This window comes from Myxine glutinosa, chromosome 8 (assembly GCF_964187855.1).
Source record: "Myxine glutinosa chromosome 8, kmMyxGlut1.1, whole genome shotgun sequence".
Lineage (NCBI taxonomy): Eukaryota > Metazoa > Chordata > Myxini > Myxiniformes > Myxinidae > Myxine > Myxine glutinosa.
Window position 1 is genome coordinate 59,730,372 of NC_136268.1, and position 14,404 is coordinate 59,744,775.

At 46.3% G+C, this 14,404-nt stretch overlaps 2 protein-coding genes across 2 annotated transcripts in view; one reads left to right on the forward strand and one right to left on the reverse strand.

The window, feature by feature from the left end:
• The window catches only part of LOC144893281 (uncharacterized), a 1,021,022-nt gene that overhangs the window by 379,082 nt on the left and 627,536 nt on the right, over window positions 1–14,404 (forward strand). The gene's annotated exons all lie outside the window — the stretch shown is intronic.
• Window positions 4–10,987, reverse strand: COX5B (cytochrome c oxidase subunit 5B). The gene is made up of 4 exons (XM_068124532.2): window positions 10,821–10,987; window positions 7,060–7,130; window positions 713–812; window positions 4–245 (listed from the first exon to the last, which is right to left on the reverse strand). Exons 1-4 carry the CDS (start codon window positions 10,927–10,929, stop codon window positions 136–138), a joined length of 390 nt encoding a protein of 129 aa, XP_067980633.1. The 5' UTR covers window positions 10,930–10,987; the 3' UTR covers window positions 4–135.

Below are 14,404 nucleotides of genomic sequence, written 5' to 3' on the forward strand. Positions count from 1 at the left end.
GCAAAGGTGGGAGCACAGGTTTAATCAAGATCCAAATCAACGCCACCATGGACAAAATTCAAAGAAATGGCAGCATGTGAAGGAAACAATAAGCAGGTGGTAAGCATTGGAAAGGAGGATTGTTAACTCTCAAATTCAGGGCATTTCCTGTGGAACCAGCTTGTAATAAGAACCACAGTTATGGCACCGTTGACTGTCGCCTTCATGTAACCAGAAATAGGCAATGCCGGTCGAATCTTCCTCACCTGTCAGAAAAGACAAGGTTAAAAATTTTTTTCATTATAAGCCAAAACAGATGCATTCTATCTTTGTACATAAGCAAAAGTATCGATCCCGAGTGACAGGAAAAGTTTAAGTTAATTTATTAGTTTGAATTATTTCGTCGAATTAAAAATGGTTAATTGTGTTGCACTACTCTGGTTTCACTCAGCCCATGCTGAGCTACTTGTACCGCCCACCGCTAAATGGTGGTGCAACATCGGGCTGTGGTGGTTGGATTTGTCGAAAGATGGGAAAATATTGCGCTTGCAAAATAAAATTTGGCATCAACTTTATTCATGCCTTTTCTCCAGTCATTTCAAAATCGACCGCTGCAAATGGGAGACAAACCAAGAGACTTAATTGGCAATTCCCTTCACCATCACCTCTGGTAAACAACGGCTAAGTGTTGAAATAGCAACAAACTTGCAATAATCAAACCAAAACTACTCACACAGGCAGGCCACGAGCCTCTTGTTCTCGACGCTGGGCACAAGAGTTGGTTCTTCTTTTGTACCAGGGTAGTTTTTGGGTGGCTGGGTGCTGTAAGGGTCCTGGAAGAAGGGTGGCAAAAACGTAAGCAAATGTGATTTTCAAAGAGTCTGGTGAAGACGTATTCATAAAAGAATAAAGCACCAACATTAAACACATGCAAACAAACAATAATTATTTACACATTATGGGATTACATTTCTCTTATAAACTAGATGGTATTCATAGAATACTTGCTCTGCGCAGTCGACTTGGTGCAAGCCACCTCTTCTGTTTTTTAAGGGTTTTTTTTTTTCTTTGATCCAATAGGGCTGCCAGACCACGTGACCGATGGTCATAAATTTAAAATTCTCCAATACAATTGCACACTCAAGAAATTTCAAACTGATCGGACCAAGCATTGTACTTGTCGAATTATGACGTCATAATGAAGGCACCAATGAAGTAAACATTAACACTTATTCCCGATGCGGAGTTCTTTACAATAAGCCACGTTTCAATTTCTTTTTCCATGGAGCGGTTTTGCGTATATAGAGGTCCAAGGTTTTTCGCTTTTCTAAGATGGCACTCATACCATTTGACCTATGACGTCATAAATACCACTAATTCTACACGAGTAGAAGCATACTATGGTGAAAATTTTGTGTTAATCAGACTAACGGTTGCCAACAAAATGAATTTTTAAAATGCAGACGTACGTACGCAACCGATCGCTTAACCCTGGCTTTTCACTTCGTGAGCGTAGGGTAATAAAGCAACCAGATAGATATCAAGAACAACCTTCAACAAAATCTGGTAACGGGTCTATTGGAAAACACATTTAATGAGCTATTAAAAGATTAACTCAACACCTCTTATCCATGTCACCTTCACACGAATGAATGATCGTTTTAAGGCCATTTTCCCCGCTAGAGCAGGGGTTAGCCTTGCGGGGCCCATGACAATCATGGTTCCCTGTTTGAGGCAATGTTTTTACGGCCGGATGCCCTTCCCGACGCCAACCCTTGGTCGCCTCTTACGATGCGCAAGGATACGGTATACCTATTCTAAGCCGGGGTACACACCGGGATCATTCATCCCAGAAAGCTGGTACTCAATTTGCCGACCTCGGAAGGATGACAGGCTGAGTCAACCCCCCTGGCGTTAATTCAGCGATCGACCGGGATTCGAACCCAGGATCCTAGGATCCCAAGCCGGCACCCTAACCGCTAAGCCAACACCAGGCCTCATGTCACCTTCATACGGTTATATAAAAACGAGCCGATTCGTCACATTGTCACGGATTGTTTTAACCCCAATATGGGGCTGTTCAAAAATTACTTAATGCTATATTTTTTTTTAGAGAGCTGTGTACAGTGCGAGCAGCATGCTGACAGACTTGATTAAGCTTTACCCAATTTTTATTCGACATGGATTTGATTTTAGGGGTACTGCATGACTAATACTCGACCCAAACCAAAGCCAATGGAAATTTGACGCAACAAATCCAGACAGTGTATAATCAGCAGAGGCCGAAAGGTCTGATGTCTTAGGCCCACCAGAAAACCAAGATGTGGCCATATTATTTTGGCTTGGTGCCATGTTAAGTGGAGTCCAGCGACAAATGTGGGTGGGGTGCGGAAGCTGTTCGCCCATGGGTGCACATTTAAAAATTTGACACACAACAACAACAACAACAATAGCAACAACCAGGAGGATTTCTTGTAGACCAGTGACCAAAAAGGAAATATAAATAATAATAATAATAATTGAAAGAGTGACGTTGGCACACATTGAAGGTTAAATCCTTCACTCCAGGTTGTGCAGAGCCCCTTCCTCTTTCAGGCGGTAAACCTACCACCACCGTCATTGCAGCGTCATCACGACGATTATTTGGCTACAAGACCATCTTGTTGATTTTTTTGTTTGTTTTTTGTATACAAGATCGAGGCTCGTGAAAGAGCGAACATTAATCACACAGAAAGACAAACCGACACATAAAACATATAACATGGGGAGCGGGAGACAAGATGGGGAGAGAGGGGGAAGGACACAAACACAACATTTGAGAGCAGGGACCGAGAGACCGAGAGATCTGTGGGAGGGAGAGGGCTTTGGGGGGGGGGGGGGAGGCATGGGAAGGGGGGGGGGGGGTGGGAGAGGTATAAAACATATGGACACTGCCGGGACTTCCAGGAAAGAAGTTGGAATTTCAAACAAGGTGGATCTGGGGTGAATTAGCGGGGGTAGAAATGATCAAGGTTTTTGATGGGGGAAGATAAGAGATGGTGGTGAACAGCTGTTTTAAAGACCTGGAGGGAGGAGTGGGATTGAAGGGAGTGTGGGAGTTTGTTCCAGAGGCGGGAGAAAAGGGGAATGAAAGAGTGAAGGTGAGCATTTAATTTTTTAACTATTATGAATTTTTTTAACAAATTAATCATTTAAACCTCCATAATGATCGAAGTACCACAACTGCACTGCCTGGTTATGATGGTGATATGGATGTTCCCAAAAGATGTCAAAGGAATGCAAATGAACACAGAATTTTCTTGACCTTTGCTTCAGCATCCATAATTGTAGGTGATTGGTGTGAGTTATGAAATCCATCACTTTCTTAGAAACTGCATTTTTATTGAAAAACAAAAATCAAAGGGCTCTAAAAAAAATGAAGTTATGTGTAAAATAAAAATTATATATATATATATATAGTACATAAAATCGGATTTGAAGATACTAGTACACCCGCTCACTAAGGGAGCGGCAGAAAGGGTCAGAAAGGGCTCCTCTTTGAGGTATATAGATTACAGTCGATCTATGGTTGGGTCTCAAGGACATTGGGTGTGTGTTCATTTACCAAGTTTATTGTAGAGAGATCACCAAGTGGTTTAAGCATTTGAGCAAGCATTCCATTCAAAACCGTTAAGGAACGGCTGGCTTGGCAAGCGCTAGCTACTTGGTAAATTAGCACACCCTGGGCTTCCTCCCTTTCAGTGTCGTATTAAACAGCAGGAGCGAGTTTCAAAAGTTCACTACGAAAAATGCCACTATTGTGGCAGGAAGGGCCATGTTATTAACCCAACATTTGTGGGGTATATAGAGTACCGCAGAGATCTTTGTTCAGTTCTGTAAGTAAACCTTACTTCACGGATGTCGGGATTCCTCCAAATTTATTCATTTAGTGTTATAAAAAGAGCATTAGCGACTGTTCAAACAGCTATTCATACGTGTTTGTGGTTTATAATACTTTTACGTCCTGTAGAAGCCGTTGCTCCCACGGAAAAGGCATTATAATTATAAGCTATTTATAAACGTTAGTTCTGCAGGAAAAACGCCTTGGGGAAGTGGGACATTATTCATATTAATATTGTTTTGTAATAACATTAATAATATGCGATTATCATTAATTTTGTGATTAAAAGCGTCGTTGGAAAACCACCTTGATAAATCTTCTTCTTTGGAAAAACGCCACGATAAAGCCAATTTAACATCGATATACACCTCAACATGCAACCCCATTGACGGCAATGGGAGGGAAACCCCCCTTGGGGAGGGGGGCAAATGAATGCGCTACAACCTTCATGGTGTAACCCTTAGTCATCCTGTCAAGTTTGGTTGAGAATGTATTGGGGTCAAAAATTCATCAGACCAAATGGCGTATTTTTGTACAATTCCAAACTTTATCGACAGATTCGAGTTTTTTTGTTTTTTTTTAAGTAGTGAGTTCCACAGTTAAGCATATATCTGAAGAATACTCGATCACAAAAAGTCTTCATCCGAAAGGAAGTAGCTACCAAGATATAACCATTGCTGGACCATAACACCCTTGTCAGGTTGCAAGGGATAACTCAGAAATGCAAGTGGGAACAAATTTATATTTGCTTTTAAAAGTTATTACTGCAGATTATTCGACCGACTTCTTTCTTTCCTGGAAGTTTGAGCAGTGTCCAAGTGTTTTATACAATTCCCACCCGCCCCTCGCCCCCCCCCCCACCCCCTCCACCTTCCCATGCCTCCTCCCCCCAAGCCCTCTCCCTCCCACAGATCTTCCGTTGTCCCTGTTCTCTGCTGTTGTACTTGTGTGCTTCCCTCTCTCTCCCCATCTTGTCTCCCGCTCCCATTATTGTATGTTTGTTTTTTGTTTTTTTGTGATTGATGTTAGCTCTTACACGAGCCTCGATCTTGTATCCCAAAAAAATTAAAAAGATATTAAAGGATTTCTTATTCAACAGCCTCAATTATTCCCACATTCTTGAGGTTCACTGGGGAAGCTTGACCCAAATGTTTCAGGAACCTCTTGGCCAGGTAATAAAATAAGTTTGACGAAGGATAAGGATACGGCAGGAATTTGGAATTTGGCCATGGTGCTGGCGATAGCCCGCCTACTCTTTGTGAAGGACACCGCAGGGTCTTTAACGTCCACCAAATAATTCCGGCAGATGGGACACCCAGTTTAACATTCATCTGAGGGACGAAACGCACAATGAATCGACCCGCAGTGAAACACCGGGATGAGCTTTGAGCTGGGTCGAGATTCAAACCAAGGATAGACAGCTTAGAGGGGTGCATGCGGACCTCTAGGCCATCCTGCCAGACCAAACGGTTATCAAAGGATATACAGAGACATAACAGAAGTAAATAGACACCTTAAATTTATTAATTTCATCTGTATAATGCAGTTTTACTCTGATTTGTACTAATATTTGACTATTTATTTGTAGAAACAAGTTCCTGCGCCTTATACAACAATTAACTCTGCTTCAAACCCAGGGAGCACACAAACTTTCCGATTTTCAAAGAGGACGAATAGTTGGCCAATCGTAAGGTGGAGTCAGCCAACGTCAGATAACTCAGAACTTTGGTGTTCCTCTTTCTACGGTCAATCGGGTGATTGTGCAATTCACCCGCGAAGGCAAGGAGTCCACATCTTGCCGTTTGGTCGACCTGGGCCCTCAGAAAGGTGTCTTCGCGCTGTCAAGCGGTCCATTGAGAAAACTCCCTGTTGCAAGGCAACAGATGTTGCAGAGGGGTCCAAGTTAGCTCAAGAGCTGCCGTGCGTGCAGTACCTTCATCAACTGGGATACTATGGGAGAGCAGCTCGGAGAAAACCTCTTGTTCGACCAGCCAACATTCAAAGGAGAATGAAGTGGGCTGACGAGATGGCCAACAGACCCTTGGAATTTTGGCAAACTGTCACTTTTTCAGATGAGCCCCGATTTGCTCAATTTTCTGACAGTGGATGCGTATGGGTCTGGAGACTTCCCAGTCAAGTTTTATTTGAACCGATTGCAGCCAACTGTCAAATACGAAGGTTTTTCAGTGATGGTGTGGGGAGCAATCAGGAGTGCTGGTCGGTCAGAGCTTGTGGAGTGCGTTGGCAACATCAACTCGACAATACACATTTATATCCTCGAAGATGGACTTCTCCCTGTCTTCTCCACTGATCAGATGGTCAAAAACAACACTCTGTTCATGGAACATGGAGCTCCATTCCACACTGCAAAAAACACCAAAGAATGACAGGACAGAAATGGGATCAAGTGACTTCCATGGCCAAGTCGGTCTCCTGACATGAATCCCATTGAACACGTCTGGGCCATACTGAATCGAGCTGTGCGGAGAACGTCCAGGAAACCAACATCACAGGCAGAATTGCTAAACCTTTTGCGTGAAGCCTGGGCAGAAATCCCACAAGAGAAAATTTCGGAACTCGTTCGTTCTATTCCTGAAAGAGTAAAAGCGTTGAAATCTGCAAATGGCAAATCTACAAAATACTCGTGTATGTATTATAAAATGGATCAAATGTACTTAAAATGTTCAATAAATTTCTTTTTTAAATCATGGTGTCCATTTACTTACGTCATGTCTGTGTACAAGTTGGTGTATTCGGAATCAGGAAACATTTTGAGCATTGGATAAAATGTGGATAAAATTTGGATGTGGATAAAATTTGCAACCTTTAACGACAAACCTTGCTGCCATATTCTTGGTATGCTGAAAAGGCTCGAGATTAGAGTCAGGTACACCGAACAACTAAATGCAGTAATCAAATTGTTACAATATGAGAGGAAGAAGCAGCTTCAGTATTTCTCCATCCAACTTGAACGTGAACAGACTTGGACAAGAAGACGGAGACAAAAGAAACAGATGCACAGATTTTGGAAAGAAAGCAAGAGGGTTCACGGCTCTAGTGTCGACGAAGTTTAACGCCGAAACATCGGCTTCTCCTTACTTCCCAAGGACTGTTAGCATACCTCGATAGACGTCCCGTCGATTTCATCCATTGCACAAACAATAACAGATTGCAATCAAAAAGATAAAAGAACCACCTACCAGCCCGAGCTTGGCTGCTTCCATTATCTTCCTTTCCAATCCCGTCGCTTGTTCTTCATCAGTTGGGACTTCTACAAAAGCAGGGAAGCATTTCACCCTCACATGGAAGTACAGTCTGAGCTCCCAACAGTCAGATTAACGCATTTCAGGGGATTTTTCTAAAACATGCGTGAGAGGAATGTACAAAAATACCCAAAAATGACCGGGTCGCTATTTGACGAACAAATGTAACTTATCAAAGGCTATCAAAACGTCAGGTGTTAAACAGGCCAGGAAAACCACGTAGAATCATTCTCTCATTCAACTTAATCCAAATGTTTTCTTAATTTCACTTGATAAACCGCTGGGGGTGGGGGAAGTGGGGCAGGGAGGTGGAGAGACTCTCAGTGGGGAGAAGGCTTATTGATCTTGGTGAACACCATGAGGGCCTTGAAACATATAAGAGCAAGTAGATCAGCACCGTGAGTAGGGCCAAGGTGAGCGAGTCATGCCGAGATCTGACTGCAGGGTCGAGTCAAAAAACCTGCGGGGACAGTGAAAGTTGTGAAGTACAGCGGGGACAGTGAAAGTTGTGAAGTACAGCGGGGACAGTGAAAGTTGTGAAGTACAGCGGGGACAGTGAAAGTTGTGAAGTACAGCGGGGTCAGTGAAAGTTGTGAAGTACAGCGGGGACAGTGAAAGTTGTGAAGTACAGCGGGGACAGTGAAAGTTGTGAAGTACAGCGGGGACGGTGAAAGTTGTGAAGTACAGCGGGGACGGTGAAAGTTGTGAAGTACAGCGGGGACGGTGAAAGTTGTGAAGTACAGCGGGGACGGTGAAAGTTGTGAAGTACAGCGGGGACGGTGAAAGTTGTGAAGTACAGCGGGGACGGTGAAAGTTGTGAAGTACAGCGGGGACGGTGAAAGTTGTGAAGTACAGCGGGGACGGTGAAAGTTGTGAAGTACAGCGGGGACGGTGAAAGTTGTGAAGTACAGCGGGGACGGTGAAAGCTGTGAAGTACAGCGGGGACGGTGAAAGCTGTGAAGTACAGCGGGGACAGTGAAAGTTGTGAAGTACAGCGGGGACAGTGAAAGTTGTGAAGTACAGCGGGGACAGTGAAAGTTGTGAAGTACAGCGGGGACAGTGAAAGTTGTGAAGTGCAGCGTGGACAGTGAAAGTTGTGAAGTACAGCGGGGACAGTGAAAGTTGTGAAGTACAGCGGGGACAGTGAAAGTTGTGAAGTACAGCGGGGACAGTGAAAGTTGTGAAGTACAGCGGGGACAGTGAAAGTTGTGAAGTACAGCGGGGACAGTGAAAGTTGTGAAGTACAGCGGGGACAGTGAAAGTTGTGAAGTACAGCGGGGACAGTGAAAGTTGTGAAGTACAGCGGGGACAGTGAAAGTTGTGAAGTACAGCGGGGACAGTGAAAGTTGTGAAGTACAGCGGGGACAGTGAAAGTTGTGAAGTACAGCGGGGACAGTGAAAGTTGTGAAGTACAGCGGGGACAGTGAAAGTTGTGAAGTACAGCGGGGACAGTGAAAGTTGTGAAGTACAGCGGGGACAGTGAAAGTTGTGAAGTACAGCGGGGACAGTGAAAGTTGTGAAGTACAGCGGGGACAGTGAAAGTTGTGAAGTACAGCGGGGACAGTGAAAGTTGTGAAGTACAGCGGGGACAGTGAAAGTTGTGAAGTACAGCGGGGTCAGTGAAAGTTGTGAAGTACAGCGGGGACAGTGAAAGTTGTGAAGTACAGCGGGGGACAGTGAAAGTTGTGAAGTACAGCGGGGACGGTGAAAGTTGTGAAGTACAGCGGGGACGGTGAAAGTTGTGAAGTACAGCGGGGACGGTGAAAGTTGTGAAGTACAGCGGGGACGGTGAATGTTGTGAAGTACAGCGGGGACGGTGAAAGTTGTGAAGTACAGCGGGGACGGTGAAAGTTGTGAAGTACAGCGGGGACGGTGAAAGTTGTGAAGTACAGCGGGGACGGTGAAAGCTGTGAAGTACAGCGGGGACGGTGAAAGCTGTGAAGTACAGCGGGGACAGTGAAAGCTGTGAAGTACAGCGGGGACAGTGAAAGTTGTGAAGTACAGCGGGGACAGTGAAAGTTGTGAAGTACAGCGTGGACAGTGAAAGTTGTGAAGTACAGCGGGGACAGTGAAAGTTGTGAAGTACAGCGGGGACAGTGAAAGTTGTGAAGTACAGCGGGGACAGTGAAAGTTGTGAAGTACAGCGGGGACAGTGAAAGTTGTGAAGTACAGCGGGGACAGTGAAAGTTGTGAAGTACAGCGGGTACAGTGAAAGTTGTGAAGTACAGCGGGGACAGTGAAAGTTGTGAAGTACAGCGGGGACAGTGAAAGCTGTGAAGTACAGCGGGGGACAGTGAAAGCTGTGAAGTACAGCGGGGACAGTGAAAGCTGTGAAGTACAGCGGGGACAGTGAAAGCTGTGAAGTACAGCGGGGACAGTGAAAGCTGTGAAGTACAGCGGGGACAGTGAAAGTTGTGAAGTACAGCGGGACAGTGAAAGTTGTGAAGTACAGCGGGGACAGTGAAAGTTGTGAAGTACAGCGGGGACAGTGAAAGTTGTGAAGTATAGCTGATCTAGACTGATCCTAGATAATATAGACTGATCGGGGGTGGTGACGGTGGGGGTGGGCCCAGGGAGGTGACGAGGGGGGAGGGGTTTACGAGGAGGGGGGGAGGTGACGTGGGGAGGAGGGGGTGGGTGTTGACGAGGGGGTGGGGGGTGACAAGGGGGAGGTGACGAGGAGGGGGGGGGGTGGGTGACACTGGAGGAGGATGACGAGGAGCAGGGGGAGGGTGACAAGGAGGGGGGGGTGACAAGGAGGGGGGGGGTGACAAGGAGGGGGGGTGTCGAGAGGGGGGTGACAAGGAGGGGAGGGGGGTGACGGGAGAGGAGGGGGGTGACGGGAGGGGAGGGGGGTGACGGGAGGGGAGGGGGGTGACGGGAGGGGAGGGGGGTGACGGGAGGGGAGGGGGGTGACGGGAGGGGGGAGGGGTGACAAAGAGGGGGGGGTGACAAGGAGGGGGGTGACAAGGAGGGGGGGGTGTCGAGAGGGGGGTGACAAGGAGGGGAGGGGGTGACAGGGAGGGGTGGGGGGGTGACGGGAGGGGAGGGGGTGACGGGAGGGGAGGGGGGTGACGGGAGGGGAGGGGGGTGACGGGAGGGGAGGGGGTGACGGGAGGGGAGGGGGGTGACGGGAGGGGAGGGGGGTGACGGGAGGGGAGGGGGGTGACGGGAGGGGAGGGGGGTGACGGGAGGGGTGGGGGGTGACGGGAGGGGAGGGGGTGACGGGAGGGGAGGGGGGTGACGGGAGGGGAGGGGGGGTGACGGGAGGGGAGGGGGTGACGGGAGGGGAGGGGGTGACGGGAGGGGAGGGGGGTGACGGGAGGGGAGGGGGGTGACGGGAGGGGAGGGGGTGACGGGAGGGGAGGGGGTGACAGGAGGGGAGGGGGTGACGGGAGGGGGGTGCCGGGAGGGGGGGGTGACGAGGGTGAGAAAGGGCCTACAATTCCTCATAATAAGTCCTATTGGATCAGATCATTGCATATGTATTAACAATGATCATCAAAAATAACAATCAAACCTTCATCACCACACGACAATTAAATAAAAACAAAGACAAATCGTCAAAATGTTTTTAAAAGCAGTCGTCGACGGATTAAACGGCGATATCTCGCGTTCTGCGTTGCCCTTGGGACTCGCTTGTCGAGGTCAGGTTTGCATGGTTAATGGCTGCACTCTTCCATGGGACGATTGCTTACTTCCTTCGAGGAAACCGAAGAGCCCACGAGCAGGTGGACCGCAACTGCGAACGCAGGACGTTCCACGTCCAACAACGGGAAGCAATCGGACAAGTAAACGAGCAGCCATTGCCTACAAAACTCACAGAGATCACGGAACCACTTCCGCGTCCGCCACTGCGAGCGATATTATATTTTTCTTCATCTTCATCACAACGTTTAAGTTACGTAAATCATTTTAAATATTAACTGCGGTTTCATCACCACGATAAACTAAAATTCTGATATCAACAACAGTTAAGCGTATGGCTATCTGCTTCTGTCGCCGTTTACACCGCACTAGATCAACATGTACGGGTTAAATTCCTCAGAAATGCAAACATGTTTTGCTTCCATGGCTTCATAAGCAAGTTATAAGTGGAATGTCTATTTTGCGATCTAGTGATGAACCGACGATTACATTTAAAGGATATGTATAATAGTTTCATTTGAAGGTGGCTCACACAAAATACTGTACTGGTACTGTATGTGACTTTTTGACACGCCCATCTTGTGACGCTACACGCATGACCCGCCACAACATACCCTCCTTCACTCCCCCTGGAGTGTGTTCCATTAGCCAACAAGTGAATCCTCTTGGATTGCGCTGAGGTTCGGGCATGGAATTTCTAGGAGGAAGTATAATTTGTATGCAATGAAAGTACATGTAATATGGATCGAGTAAGATCGAGTAAGCTTTACCAGTGCGCGTGCGCGAATTTACATCACGTCGGCAGCGAGAAGGCGTTCCCCAACACGAACCAATCAGGAACTGCCACGCCCACTTATATGATCTCAGAATGATCTCAGAATTCCTGTGACAGGAATTAGCGTTACACTGGCTGGAAGTCATTCGCTAGAGGCGCTTCCTCAGCGCCAATCACCAGTGCGCGTGCGCGAATTTACGTCACGTCGGCAGCGAGAAGGCGTTCCCCAACACGAACCAATCAGGAACTGCCACGCCCACTTATATGATCTCAGAATTCCTGTGACAGGAATTAGCGTTACACTGGCTGGAAGTCAATCGCTAGAGGCGCTTCCTCAGCGCCAATAACTAATAGTAATAATAAATAGCACAATCTATAGTAGGCCTAGACCTATAGATTATGCGCACAGTATCTAATATATAAAGCTCTTTCTCACGACTGACTCACTGACTGACTGATATTAATGTTCGCTACTTTCCAGGTGTCGTATGAAGTTGCAATTATTTGGTGTGCCGACGGACATCGAAGCCGATACACCGGAAAATATCACAGGTCCATTGGAAAGCATCCGGAAATGAAAATTTACGGTACATTTAAAAAACGTAAACATGTCTTTAAAAAAAACAAGAAGACGTCATGCAGACCACGATACTTGCAAAATCCACCCCTCCCTCCCACAAAAAGTTTCCCTTGATCTATCAAATTGTCCATTTCATCAAGGCTAAAATTGACGATCTTGATCAAAGTTCGGGTCAATACGAAGTAAAGTGATGATATTTCAGATTAAAATTGATGATTTTCGAAGTTTGACCCAGAGTTGCCGTTAGACCTTTTGACCTCAAAAATAGTTGGTTTCCCAATTCAGTGAGGCACCATGCAAATGCTGTTAAATTTTCAAGTCAATCACATTGAAATTGAAGATTTTTCAGATAAATATTAATGATTTTATAAATTTGATCTTGAGTTGACCTTTGACCTTAAAATATTTGGTGTGCCAATTCAATGAGGAATGATACAATTGCTGTTTAATTTTCAAGTCAATCGGATGAAAAGTGACGATTTTTCACATTAAAATTGATGATTTTAGAAGTTCGACCTTGAGATGACCTTTGATCTTTTGACCTCAAAAAAGTTGGTTGCCCAATTAGTGACTCATCATATAAATGCTGTTTAATTTTCAAGTCAATCAGAGAAAAAAATGGCAACTTAGGAAATTTGACCTCCAGATGACCTTTGACTTTTGAACCTCAAAAACTTTTGACCCGAACAACTCTGCTCACCAAACTCTCCTCCTATGGAAATCAATGGAAATCTCCACGCTTGGCTTGCGAACTTCCTCTCTGGTGGTAGTAAATGTGTGGCCCTGAATGGATTTCTCTCATCGCCCCTTCCTGTTCTGGCTCGAGTTCCCCCAAGGTAGTGTTCTGCGCCCTGTGATTTTTCTGGTTTTCATCAATGATCTTTCCGACTCTCTGGAAAATCCTCTCTATCTCTTTGCTGATGACTCCACTATCTGCCACTCCATTCCTCATCCCTCAGATCGGCAGTCTGCAGCCTCCTCGCTCTATGAGACCTGGACAAAACCACAGACTGGTCAAACAAGTGGAACATGTCCTTCAATATTGACAAATCTCACACTCTCACTTTGCCTCTCCGAAAAGACCGTCTGGACAACCCTCCAATCGACTTTCTCAACAATCCTCTCCAAGATGTTCTGTCACTCAAGGTTTTGGGTCTCACTATCTGCCATGATATTTCCTGGGAAAACCACATTTCAAATCTGGCCTCCAAAGCCAGTCCCCGAATGGGCATCCTCCGTCGTGCGAAGTCCTTCCTTGGCACACCTGAGCTCCTTACCACATACAAGGCTTTCATCCGCAGCTCAATGGAATGCTGCTCTCCCCTCTGGGCTGGTGCTCCTGCCTCACACCTAGCTCGTCTTCACGCTGTTGAAACCAAAGCGTTCAGAATCATTGGAATCTCCCGTGATGAAGCTACCTCCAAGGGCCTCTCACTCACTCACCGCAGGCAGCTTGGTGGTCTTTCCGTCTTCTACCGACTCCTCTCCGGCCTTGCTCCCCCAGCTCTCTCTGTGCTCTGTCCCACAAATATTCTCTCCCACCACCTCCCTCTCCCACCACCTCCCTCTCCCACCACCTCTCTCTCCCACCACCTCTCTCTCCCACCACCTCTCTCTCCCACCACCTCCCTCTCTCCCACCACCTCCCTCTCCCATCACCTCCCTCTCCACCGGGAGTCGGAAGTCATTGTCGTCAATTGAATGTCGCATTTTTTTTTTATTCCCTGTCAAATGGCATTGGTCCCGCATTCCGAACCCGGAAGTCGGAAGTCATTGTCGTCAAATAAATGTAGCATGTATGTTTCACTCTCTGTCACATGCCGTTGGTCCCATGTCAATCGGATGAAGTTGAAAAATTAACGTTACGAAGTTTCTCTGGGCCGTACTGATTCCGAATATGAAGTTGAACGAAATTAATCGATGGAAAGTACCAAAAAAATTGCTTCCGATAAACAGTAGTCAGGACACCACACTCTCTTTCGTGCCCTATCTGTGCGAGTGAAGAAGTAAACGGCTCTGGGACGCCGGACTTCCTTTGCCATACGTTTCAAATGCATTTAAACTTCAAGTACGATCAGTTCACTTCAAAAGGCGTGAGCCTGCACCAATCGATTTTTTTGTTAATCGATCTATTAAGTCATAATGTCCAATTCTTCACTTAAATACAGACACATATCCTCCTCCGTACTCATTCAAAGATTAAACATCCGTCAGTTCCGGTTATAACTTTGTGGGCGGTGTATAAGTAAAAAGAGGCATCGATCGACGCTTTATTAAAT

Coding starts and splice junctions, on each gene's coding strand:
- COX5B (XM_068124532.2), bottom strand. CDS start 10,929: ATGGCTGCTCGTTTACTTGTCCGATTGCTTCCCGTTGTTGGACGTGGA. Junction 7,131..10,820: donor CTTCGGTTTCCTCGAAGGAA/GTAAGCAATCGT, acceptor CTGCTTTTGTAG/AAGTCCCAACTGATGAAGAA. Junction 246..712: donor GAGGCTCGTGGCCTGCCTGT/GTGAGTAGTTTT, acceptor CTTTTCTGACAG/GTGAGGAAGATTCGACCGGC.